The sequence below is a fragment of the Lasioglossum baleicum genome, chromosome 4, assembly GCF_051020765.1.
Source record: "Lasioglossum baleicum chromosome 4, iyLasBale1, whole genome shotgun sequence".
Lineage (NCBI taxonomy): Eukaryota > Metazoa > Arthropoda > Insecta > Hymenoptera > Halictidae > Lasioglossum > Lasioglossum baleicum.
Genome location: NC_134932.1, coordinates 6,080,749 through 6,093,846, shown reverse-complemented (window position 1 = coordinate 6,093,846; position 13,098 = coordinate 6,080,749). Strand labels below are relative to the sequence as shown.

The 13,098-nt window shown below is 42.9% G+C and overlaps 1 protein-coding gene across 3 annotated transcripts in view; it reads left to right on the top strand.

The window, feature by feature from the left end:
* Nucleotides 1-12,358, top strand: part of LOC143207872 (uncharacterized) — a 249,287-nt gene extending 236,929 nt beyond the window's left edge. For all 3 annotated transcript variants that reach the window (XM_076421731.1, XM_076421730.1, XM_076421732.1), the window contains exons 6-8: nucleotides 3,360-3,541; nucleotides 9,356-9,596; nucleotides 10,165-12,358. In XM_076421731.1, coding sequence (XP_076277846.1) covers nucleotides 3,360-3,541; nucleotides 9,356-9,596; nucleotides 10,165-10,412 — 671 coding nt within the window. In that variant the 3' untranslated portion in view covers nucleotides 10,413-12,358. The remainder of the gene's footprint in view (nucleotides 1-3,359; nucleotides 3,542-9,355; nucleotides 9,597-10,164) is intronic.
* The last annotated feature ends 740 nt before the right edge of the window (nucleotides 12,359-13,098 follow it).

Sequence of the window (13,098 nt, the reverse complement as noted above, 5' to 3'; positions counted from 1 at the left end):
ACCGTTCCTTTTGTTCAATGTTGTTAGAGGAGGCCGGTAATGGTCATGAAACCTGAACCGATGAACGTGATCAGAAAAATAAGTATGAATTGATAAAGTGGATGCGGTTCTCGCGGCGATAGTTGCTTTATCGCGGAGGTACACATAATATTCAAGGATGAAAGCTGAAGGAGCGTGTCCCGGAATATTAAACGAGCATTATTAACACCCGGACCCTTGTGTCGTTTGTTTGGAGAAAATGTAAGAACGTCATTTTACAACTGGCTGCACAAAGCAATTCTCTACCTTTCAACTCGTATGTCAATACCCCACTTTTGATTTATTTTGCAAATTCCGGTGAACGTTCTCGTTCATATTATATTATACTTGGGTAATTATAAATTTATTTATTCTTGAGGTATAAAAATATGTGTACTGAAACACTATGAAGTCCGGAGACTACATTATTACCGAACATCGTAGAAAATATTAAATATTGACATAAGGGTTAAACAGTGAAGTGTAGCTTTAAAAGTCTTTTTTGCAGACGGAAGTCGAATAAGATTAGCAGTGGGTTGAGCGAGTTAAACGAATGTTTCATTGGCCGGGGGCGATCAAAATTCGGCCGGGATGTTTCCGATAATTGTAGACGATGATAAAGTGCCTCGTCGGAAGCGTTCGCCTTTGGCGCATCTTCCTGAAGGACCTTCGACTCCGTTCCGCTCGCATAGAAGAAAAAACACGGGCCGCGGGGACCTCCCCGTAAGATTTACGGCATCCGAATTTCTGGCATGGGCCCCCATGGACCTCCCTCTCCCATCCTGCGCCCCCGTGTTTATCGTTTCGGCGCTGGTGGCCGCGCTCAAATTCCTGTCGGGCGACGTTTTCGTCCTTTGACGCCCGTCTCTCGTCAAAGGGCTGCCCTCTCGCGCCCTTCCTAACGACTCTCGGCAAAAAAATACAAAAATTCCGATCCTCGTCGAAGGCCGAACACGTATAGGGTGTTTCATAACGTCGGGGATGAATCAACCGAGCAGCTTCTCACAACGAGACAGAAGAAAAGGGATTCACATTAATGCTTACGAAAATCTGAGGTTTATAGGGGAATAAAAATTGCAAGCACTTGTGCATTATTTATGAATCGTCAATTTATTCCGAGCCGCTGTCGACTTATATCATCGGTTTACTGCTGAGTGGTTTGGGACAGTCATTGATCTCGCTGTTGTTTTACACGCGAGATTCACACCATAATTATTAGATACTGTTTCCTCAGAAAAAAAAGAAAAAATATTGATCTTCGAGCAAATTTTTAAAGCGTAATACATAGCTAACGAGAAGGTCCTCTAAGTATAAACGTACAGGAGCGTCAAGATGATCGCTCGCCGCTCATTCCCCGGGTATAGTGAAAAATAAATTCACGCAATGAAAAATCTGCCGTGATTCTTCCGCCAGGTACATCGGGTTCCCGCCGCTTTCCTTTTCCTTGATCCGTTCTTTTTTTCCGTTTTACGGTCTAATCGACGTCCGGTTTATTTTCTCCCGGGGACGAGATTCCACGACGCGCTAGCTCGTATGAATTAAGGGCGACATTACCAGCCGACTTTCTGCCGTATCTTTTGATCCTGCGAAAGGCTCGGTGCGCGTACCCTGCGCGATTGCAACGTCTTCCTCCCGCTATAAACTATCGCGCGTGGCGATCATTATACGAGGGCCACCGGTTATCGATGACAAATTTCAACGACGTGCCTGAACGTGGGGGCGCATCGTTCATTCGGCGAGCGTGCGCTCATATGTGTTTCTGCTCGTTTTGGCGCATTCCCATTCGGCTCCGCCAGGTGCAGAAATTGAACCGTTTTGCCTCAACCGATTGTCGCGGTCTGCGACGAATCATTACGGCGGCATTCTTCGCTGTACGCGGTATGTTCAACAAATTCCAAGTCTGGCGTGATCAAAAATTGAATTCTGTTGTTTTTGAAATTTTTCGCTACACGGTGTGTCAAGAAATGAGTATTGCACTGAATGAACGCTATAAATGCATATAAAGTTAGGAGCAAAACTGATCACACATACTTTAATTCAGAATAACTTTTTTAGGAATGGACCAAACGACTTGAATTTCTCTGTAAGGCTAGAAGGAGTAGTTGAGGAAATGATTTTGTCGGGATTGTGAAAAACAAAAGTAAAAATAGATTTTTACGACTGTTTTAGCTGGGCCAATAACGAAAATTTGAAAGATGTGTTTGGTCAACATGTATAAATTATGTACGCTCCGAAAATTTCAATGAAATTGGTTAATTGGTTTATGAGTTATAAACGATCAAAAGTGGTAAAAAGACCGAAAATTTTGAAAAGTTGCAATTTTTACCAGTTTTGATCGTTTATAACTCGTAAACCAATTTCAATGAAATTTTCGGAGCGTACATAATTTATACAAGTTGACCAAACACACCTTTTAAATTTTCGTTATTGGCCCAGCTAAAAAGGTCGTAAAAATCGATTTTTACTATTGTTTTTCACAATTCCTATCAAATGCATTTTTTCATCATATTTTCTAGATGTCATTTACTAAACTAATTCTTTTAGCCTTACAGAAAAATTTGAGTCGTTTGGTCCATGCCTAAAAAAGTTATTCTGATTTAAAGTGTGTGCGATCAGTTTTGCTCCTAACTGTAAACTTGGACAGTCTAATGATTAAAACAGTTAACTGATTTTCCAAGAAACTGTTAAACGATAGAGCCATCCTCTTAATCCTATAATTATATTGTAACAAATGAAAACCACAACTGGTTTCTGAGACCCAGTGAAAACAATCAGCGTACCAAGTAAAAACAGCCAGGCGAAACGCAAAAATGCGGAACGACGAGCGCGCCAATTTTCCGTAACACGTTCGGCCGTCCCGAAATGGATTTATCGCCTCACTTACCATTCAGTTGCTGTGGTATTAACATTCATAATCGTTCGAGCGTACGACTATAGATCTCTCAACATGTAAATATTATGACCGTCCGCGAAGTTCGGCGGGCGAAGAAGCGAACGACCGGAAGAGAGAAAGAAACGTTGCTTTAACAAACCGAAGTTATTAGGGGCCGGTAATACTAGCCTAATATGAAAGTTACGAGCTCGTGCAGCCGGTAAAAGTGGGCCCATAAGTTACAATCAACCGGATACTACCCACGGGGGCCCGAAAGTGCTCCGGTTAAATTACTTTGAGGGGCCTCCCTGCAGTACAGGCCCTCATATTCTCACCATGAGGTCTTCTAATCCCCTTGCACGCTCCTCCCTCTGGCTTGTCTCGTGGTTTTAATATCGATCGTTCCACGACAGTTTCGAATCGTTGCCGCTGTTATTAATTAATTGTCCGCAACTCGATCTGTTCGCAGAGCCTCATTACCTGATACTCGAATACGTGATGTACGGGAAATTGTTGGCGTATCTGCGTGATCATCGTACCAGGCAGGACTTCTACAATTTCAGCGAGGATTCGGCAGCCCTAACATCCAGGGACCTCACTGTTTTCGGATACTGTGTGGCAAGGGGCATGGAGTATCTGGCATCGAAGAAGGTAAGCCTATTTTTCTATATTGTTTTGTTGCGATACCATAATTCTGTTATTAGAGAAATTCGAAGAATTAAATTCACCTCCCATCCGACTGAATGGGAAATTGAATTAGGCTTAATAGCAGGGTTGGGACTAATGGTAGCTCATTCGATTTTGGCAAGCCTCACCCACTTCACGCTTTTATTCGCGCCTATAATTCTGTGAATCTCACATTCCAGCTCCTTTTGTTCTCTCGCGCTCTCCTCTACGATTTGTAGACTCAACCTTTCATTGTTACGAATATTTCTATCATTTTGCAATGCATAAACAGAATTCTAGCAACATAAACAGATTTCTAGGGAAAGTCGACTAAACTGAAGATTTATACCGTCGCGTGCATCGTTGGTTTTCGAGCTCGTTCAACCTCTATTTATCATCTTCCTAAATAAAAAGAAAGGTTGCCACTTCATTCGAAGTCAAACCTGTTTTCATTCTTCATGGATCTGTAACAGCCGATAAGTTGTACCTAAAAACCGACCAAGATGAGCTTAAAATTCATGTGCTCCATTTGTAATGAATAACTTCCATTGGAAAAACAAAGACCATATCCCTATCACATACAGAAATAAATTCTAATTTGAGAAATTATTCTGCTTCATCGTTCGAGTCAGTGGTCATCGAGGTCAATGTTAGACAGTGGTTATCACGGTGATTAAAAATTATGAAAGGCAGGTGACACTGAAAACCGGCAAAAACAACAAAGTATAAAGATAACTTAACAGAACTCATTTTTCCCGTTACTTCACGCTTTGTAAATACCGAGCTCGGGGGGGAAATTTGTGAATCCATCGTCCTTGGGAGTCACGTGATCGTGATCGAAGGTCAGGAGGGGAAAAAGGACGGTTCGTCGAAGAGGTTGTCACCGGTGTTTGTTTCTCAAATATTATCCGACTGTCATAAAAGACCGAACCCGAAGCGCGGTGTATAATTCCGCCAGCGAATCGGTGTCAGTGGGCAAAAATCTCGTTTGCGACCGATTCGGGAACAGTTGCTGCGAACACCCTAACCGCGCACGTGTAAAAGGCAGTAAACTTGCATTAGCGGGAACACGCAAAGACGTTTGTATCAATTAAACCCCGGGCTTTGTCCATGTTTGAAGGAAAGTAATGACCCGCGTTCACGACAGGACCTTTTTGGCACGGCGCCTTTGAAAACAATCTTTATGACCGTCTAACTTGAACGGCGTGTGTCGAACAGGGGATTTATTAGTCGCGGAAAGAATTTCCTTTATTAACCAACGAAACCAATCGCCTTTCAAAACGTTCGATTTCGTTCTGCTGAAGTTTCACGGTTTAAAACAGACAATCGATCTTTCTTAACTCTGGTAATGGTATGCTAATTACGGGAGATTAATTGTCGAAATTTCGCAGCGTGCAGCACCGTCGAGTCCGCTGGCTCGAGTGTCATAACGCGCGAGCATTCCTATCGGCAAGATTATAACTTTGCATCTCGGCGCGAGCGTGGTTCATTAAAAATGCGAAACAAATATTTTTATGCATCTCGCCGCGCGTTTAATGGAGTTTCTTTTAGTGCTGTCGCCGGCACTTAACGGCTGACGTCGGATGACATTCAACTTCATAAATTTTCTTTTACCCAGTACCCGCTCGCGGTTCTGGCGTTCGCTCCGATGGAATTTAGCTCCTACTAGATGTTTCAATTATGCGGCAACTACCGGACGATTAAATTCGCCTATTTCAGATTTCTCTCTGTACAATTACGGAAATTACGAGGCCCCGAGTATTACAAACCAGTCGCCTTTAATTGTTTAGTGCCTCTAACGTTAAAAACGGACATGCATTACGTATTTTGTGCGCGCCGCGCGATACGAAGGTAGATATTCGCGCCGAAGGTAACAAGCCGCATGGAACTGTTATTTCTATGGGAATAATAAGTGGCGTACCGCTCGCGAAGGTAATCCTTCGAATAATAGGACTTCTCGCAAGGACGAACACCAAATAAACCGACCATAATTACTTTCTTCAAATGTCGAATTACCGGCATCCACATAATCATTTCAAAGAATTACCGCGGGAAACCTAATTGTCTGACGCGCGAGCAGGCAATCATTACCCATCAGAGAAGGAAAATTGCTGTTTCCATTCTGACTGGACGAACGTCGAGATTCTTTTTCAGTATTTTCGAAACGACCTCGAAGTTTTCGCCTATATTTTCATTCTCGTCGTAATGTTCAAGCTTCGATGTAAATCTAATTTATACAGGGTGGCGCAAAATGATGTTTCTGGTTTGAATTCTTCACAACTTTTTTAATTTTAGAGTAAAATATACATATATATTCGAGAAAAATATAGTGTACAGAAGAGGAATTTTATTGAACTAGACGTGAAAGATTACATCTCGCAAATGGCGGCCATTTTCTGCTTAACACATTCGGGCTCTTTCTAACACATTTTCCATGACTTTTCGCATTTCAGGTGTTATTGCACGCATTTCATTGTGAATATTGGGGAATGGTTGGGGAATGATCGCTGGCTTATTGACGTACACTCGCTCTTTCAAATACGCCCAAAGAAAACAGTCGGGAGCGGTTAAGTCCGGTGAACGCGGTGGCCAGTTGAAGTCACTATTGCGCGAAATAATGCCTTCGCCAAAGACGTCTCGTAACAAAGCTATCGTTTCCCTTGCAGTATCTGTTGTGTATCTTTCCATATTAAATTCTAGAAGCCTTGTTTACAAAAATTCTGAAAACAAAAATTGAAAGAATGTTGAAATAAAGAAGTTATGAAGAATTTAAACCAGAAATACATTATTTTGCGCCACCCTGTACAAACACTGCGAATCAACTGCACGAGATTAGACCTTGTGATTAATCTAATTGACGTAACGTTGACTACAATGGCTAGAAATATAAAGGAGCCTAAACGCGCGACACGTATCTCCTTCATTTCCATAATTCGACTGCAGGTTCGAGTCGGCACGTCTCTAATCCCATTTAGGCATTGATTGTCCACTGGCAGATAAAGTTGATAACCCTATCGCGAAACGGACCATGAAAATTCCGCTCCGCTGGACTGTGACACATTTCGAGGCGAAAATTGTTGGTCGCGCTCGCGAATTCGCCGTTCAATGGCCCTGGGTCAGCGGTAGCGAGCTCGAAGCCGATTACAAAATGGAAAATAGTTAGGGATCATCGACGACCGGTTATGATTCGCGAGTAGATGCATGTTGTCGAGTGGCTCGGGGCGTCAAGCAGGCAAGAGCGAAGCCTCGATTGGGATCGGTATCCTGCCGCTGGTCGTTGGAAGGACGACTTAAGAGCTGAACCGAGTCAGGATGTCGATTTCAATCAAAGATTATATACAGCTTCGCAGAAATACCTCTCGAGGCCGATACACATTGTACGGTTAATTGAAATTGGAAGCCGTGGCCGGTACACCGGCGAGATCCGATCAGGAAAATGAACGTTTTGCTTTATTATCGACACGCCGCCATGATACAGTTGTATTACACGGTGCCTACGAAGAAGACAATGATACGTGCTTTGTCACCTTATCGATACAAGCGAGCCAGGTTCATCGACACCGTTCTGATATTTTTCATTCTGTTCTCGGTATTCCAATGTCTTAAATTTAACAATTTTCTTTACAACTTTATCCTTAATAATTTTAAGTATTTATCGTATGCCTATGTTTACTTTAATGCGTAAATACCGTAGATTTCGTTTGAAATCTCCGTCGCGAGTCTGACTCGTTATTATACAACAGGGGGTTAAATACTGTTTTACATTTGCGTTCCTTGATTGGATTGCATGAGCGGAAAAATAATGAATCTGTCGGCTGTGTACAGTAATCACATAGAGTTACGTACACAAAAATGTCTCATTATCAACGGAGTCAAGGAAACGGCTGGCACAAATGGTTGTGGACATCCTCTGTTAGAAGCAATATTTAAAGAGATGATTCCAGGATGTGGACAGAACCTTGTAGCTTCGAAAATGACAAAAACGTCCGTCGTATGACAGCAGGAAATTTTTATTTCTTCTTACAGTCGATTCTCGAAGTCGTCGCATATCTTAACTCTAGAACGATAGTACTCTAGAAATTCCTGATACGGAATATCTTATCTCGGAAAGCATTCTATTGTGCGAAAGGGAATAGAGGAAAGTTAGATAAGCAAGGAAATTACGTTCGGGATGCTCGTCAATTAGCATTTATCAGATCGTCCAGCGATTTTCCCTGTGGAAAACACGTTTCACTATTTCCTCCCGCTGTGTGTACAGTGTATCAAACGCGTTAGCGTGTTCGTGCGAGGAGAAAACCGGGATCGGAGGCGTAAAACATATTTTTCTTGCGGGACAAGCGAGGATGAGCACGGAAGAAGCACGAACACGTTGAAAAACGACAAACGTACGGCGTTTTTCGTTATGCTCAGCCGTGATGCTCGTATCTCGCCGCAATAAATCTAGAAGATGAAGTCATTAAAGAAACGGCTGAGACTTATGTACGGCCAGCTCGCCTTGACATTGAGCTGCGCGGTTCATTAGCATCGGACGAGTTCGGTCTCACTGATTTTCCGATCGGGCTGCACGCGGCAAATTAACATTTTTCTGGTCGGGACACCGTTCCACGCGGGAATGGGTTCCCATCTATTACGTTGTTACCGGTAGAAAGTATGATAAATTATTTTCTTTCCTCCGGCTACCTGGAATTTCGATCGAAATGTTGAGAAATCGTTGCGACTGTCCGGCAGAAAATGAATAATGGCTGGAAATGGGTTGGATCATTTGTAGCTTGTTCTGTGCTCCCCCTTTTTAAAATTTTATACTAATTTTATGATGAATGTAAGTAGTTTGTCCATTAAAATATTAAAGGAAGGTAAACTTAAATTAAAAGATTTGATATTTATAATGTTGAGTGTAAATCAGTAGGTAAGGTAGTAGATAAAATTATGCAAAAGCATCAAGTATATACTTTCATCAGTATTAATCGGAGCGATCGCGAGATTTCAACGCATGCGTGCTGTAGTCAATCATAGCGACTTCAATGCGCGCGTGAGCGCCACGCGCACACGGTTTAGGTGAGCTCAAGGCGTCGCAGAACAGTACTACAGAACAGTAAGGTTTGTCACACAAAATGATCGCAAAAAAAACATCTGCTGCAAATAAAATGGTTTCTTCATCCAGATAAACAAGTACCATTAGCCCTTCCTTCCAACAACATAAATTTCGGGGTTTCGTATCCAAGTAGCACGCACTGTTCAAACCCGCTACACTCGTGGAAGGGTTAATCGCTTCTCCGAGAAGCAATCTGCCATCGAAACGATCGGCAAAAACGATTCCCCTATCGCGTGGTAATTACCATTAATCCTGCAACGCTCTACAATTTTTACCACATCCTTATCAGGTAGCAATTAAGGTTTACGGTCGAGTCGGGTCGTTCTATTCGAATGGTTTGGCTGCTGGGCAGTCAGAAAAATCCGCGAGCTTCCGCGGTAGGTAACAGTATACGCGTAAATCAGCGTTGCAATAAATAATCATAAGTGATAAAGACGCGTGGTGCCGCTGTGTTACGGAGTGACGAGTCGCGGATTCCGTGGCTCGTAAACTTCGTCTCGTAAATTCGCCGCGGAGATGATGCTCGCGGCACGAAGGTCGAGTTTCTCGGAGGAACCTGTCCCGAGAGAGAGGGATACGATTTCGCTTGTCCTGTCACGCGACACCATGCGGTTGCGTAACAGGACGTCCACCTGCGGTGTACCCCTCGATATGGTAATACACAACCAACGAAAAATTAAGATCGACTTGTGCTCTCGGTTTCGCAGATCATCCACCGAGATCTCGCCGCGAGGAACGTATTGGTGGACCACAACAAGCTCTGCAAGATCGCTGACTTCGGCATGTCCAGATTCGCCAACGAGGACGGGGAAGTGATCGAGACCAGGCACGGCAGGAACGCGTTGCCGATCAGGTGGATGGCACCCGAGTCCCTGATATACTCGCTGTTCACCACCAAGACTGACGTGTGGAGCTTCGGCATTTTGATGTGGGAGATCGTCACTCTAGGTACGAATACTCTTCTCAAGTTTCGCATTTCGTTTGCTTCCGTTTCTTGTAATCAAGTTGGACAGTTTTCATTTTGCTTAAAAGATCGCAGATCTAACGCAGACGATTTTTTTAAAACACTCGGTGGTTATGATGACATTAAAGAATGGGACCGTGAGTAGCAGTAGACTCTTGAAACACAGAATTGAATAAATGAATGGGGAAAGAACGGGATTTTTTGTATTGTCGCGAGATAACGACATTAAAAGAAACGGAAGTACAGCAGCGTTTCGCATTTCGTTCGCTTCTGTTCCTTGTAATCCACATAGTCAGTTTTCATTTTGCATAAAAGTCCGCAGACCTAACACAGACGATTTTTCAAAAGACTCGGTAATCACGATGACATTAAAGAATGGGATCGTGAGTAGCAATAGACTCCTGGAATACGGAATTGAATAAATGAATGGGGAAAGAACGGGATTTTTGGTATTGTCGCGAGGTAACGAAACGAAACGAAACGGAAGCACAGCAGCGATGTCGCTCATTCCGTTCATCCTGTTTGACAAAGAAAAAATGTCTGCGTCCACAGGTTCGACACCGTACCCGGACATGACGGCCCGGGAAGTCATGCGGAACGTGCAGAACGGTTATCGACTGGAGAGGCCTTCGCACTGCCGAAGCGAGCTGTTCAGGGTGATATCCCGATGCTGGCACGCCGATCCAGACCGCAGGCCGGAATTCCAGACGCTGAGGAGGGATCTGGCGCAGCTGCTCGAGGACAATTTGAACGGGCATTACGTCGATCTCGAGAGCTTCGCGTCCGAGTGCACTGACTGAGAGGATCCACAGGACGTGATCCCGTTGATCCGCTTTTCCACTCGGCGACTGACGATTTCCCGATCGATCGATGAACAGAAATAACAGTTTGCGCCGAGTCGAGGAACAAAAGGCAGAACGCCGTTTTGCCAGCTGTGCTCGAGGACTTTTTTCAAGCGTTCTCGGGAGACACTGACGAAGATCGTTGAATGTGTGCGTGAGTGTGGTTTATGCGTTTTTGTTTTTATGGCATCAAGGTTCCGTGGACTGAGCTCGCGGACTGTTCCCTCAGCTGTTTTTGAGTTTCTGTTCAACGAATGAAAGGATACAGTCTGTCGATTAGATAATACTTTTGGTCATTGAACTCCGGAGTTTTTCAGACAAATTGTTGAACATCCATTGCGAGGTTTTAGGTCTCGGTGCCAAGAGCGAAGATGAGATCAGTCTCCATCCATAATTTCTTGTTCGTCCAAAGCTAATAGTCCGTCAAGGATGCGTTGAAAGCTGTTTTTCTTGTACATTTTGCAAGTATCGCTCCAAGGAAGCTTCGAAGATGACGATGTTTTATGTTCGAGGTTTATAGAAGCGATTTCTTTGTAATGTGTGAATCAACGAAAGCATGCGCGAACGAGTTTTATTGTTAACAGAGTCGCTTTACGAAATTATAAAGGCGATAGCTGAGAGATAGAGTATCGTAAATTAGGATGACGGACGTTGTCACTGTTTTCCTTTCGAACACGGACAGAAAAAGAAAAGCTAAAAAGTGTCTAAGTATTTCGCGTAGTATTATTATGCATCTAGCGTTTCCAATTTAATGCGCCAGTCATCAAACGTTCGTCTGTGTCGGTGTTTCTCGTGCAATATATCAGTATTTGTTTCATTGGTGTATAAACGATCCTCGTTATTCAAATTTCGAATACGATCCTGCCATTATCGGACTAGATAATAAATTAACACAGATTAACGTAGGATTAATGTCGCGTGGGTAACACACTTTTAACCAAAAAGCTTTCGGAATCTGAAAATTGATTAATCGTTCTAAGAAGTTTGCAACCCAATGGAAATTGCGTGTTCTCGACGAGAAACCCCTGCGCATACGAACGATCGATCGTCATCGCTCATCGCGTGCGTTGATCACGTCGCAAGCAGTGATCAACATCACAACGTCATTTAATGTTTATTCTGTATCTTAAATCGTGACAATTCCTCATCGCTAGACCGTGGAACTTTATGCGAATTGACATTGCCATTAAATATAAAATAAAACTGGATACAGCTCTGTTCCGTTTTATATAACTTTCTCATCACTTTTGCACGATGCAAATGCATAAAGATCCGTAAGTCTAACTCATCACAAAGCACTGTACATAGAGTCGCATTATTTACGACGCATCGTGTCAATCAAAAACAATTAAAAACGAAAAAAGAAGAACGATCATCCTCCATCCTATCATCGTAACTATATCGTCCAATAATATCTGTATTATTATGTAATCGTTCTTAAGCATTGCAAGTTTGCAAGTTTTCAATCGTCGACTTATTCTTAATCATTCTAGTCTCTCTCGATGCGTCTGGGGTGGCGATTGGCCTATTTTATATTGCACGCCAGTGTAGTGACCGCGTGTGAATTTATTCTGGATTGTGATATCTGCGTACTTTTATATTGCGAAAGCTCCTCGGAGCTGGTTAAAGCCCCACCATTTTGTCGGTTGTTTATCGCATTAAGTTTGTATTTTCTATACGGGCGTCGATATGCCTCTTCGAGAACCCGACCTCGCTTCCGCATTACCGAAGAGAAGCGATGCTGTCGATATTCGAATGTTATTACGATGTTTTATCCTGCGTAAGCTTGCGAACCGAGCCTATATACACACATCCCCTTCTCCACAAAAAAATGCAAGAATTATTGTATGTAAACTCAACTATTGTAAGAAGTTTTTTTGTCAGTAAACGTTGTCGTAAATCTACTGCCGCCCTCTTTCCTTCAGTTTCCTCAAGTTATCGAAGCTAAAAGTTCTCAATAATAAATAAGAAATAATTCAGTGAACTTTTAGCTTCGACAGCTTCTTAACGAATAAGTTTAGGGCATAAGTATGTTAGTACTTTTATGTAGAGCACAACAAACTGCATCGATTGGTGCAGTCAAAAATGTAGGTTTCCATTTAAGAAAAGAGTGCAGTTGCATTTTTCTGATGCACCGATGTACAAAAGTGTGTTTTCCTATAACATTTTCCTTTATTCTCGACCGTTTAGGAGGTACAGCCTGTTCCAGTTGCGCGGGACACCCTGTATATCTAAAAAAAAAATAAACGATGATTTTTTTATAAAATCAGAGATTTTTGGAGTATACTGTTACCGCAGAATGTTTATGTCGGAAGTCGTAAATTTGTTCGGAATTAAATAAACGGCACGAGTGACCGCAATTTTTCATCCGCAACACGACCGTACGATATTCTTTATTTGCAATCTCGCTTTAAATCTGCAGTACCAGTATACGAGACTTTTTATTTTCAACCTGGGTGTCCCTTTGCCGAAAATTCGCCGCCGGATAAGAAGCTATCGTAGGTCAAAACGACACGAGACCGTTCATTATCAGCGTGTGAAAGCGTTCGCCGCTATTAATGGCCCCTCCGAGCGCAGAACGCCGTTTCCGCAATTAAGGGTGTGACTTGGAGGGTATACCTTCAGTACCTGATTAATCGAATCG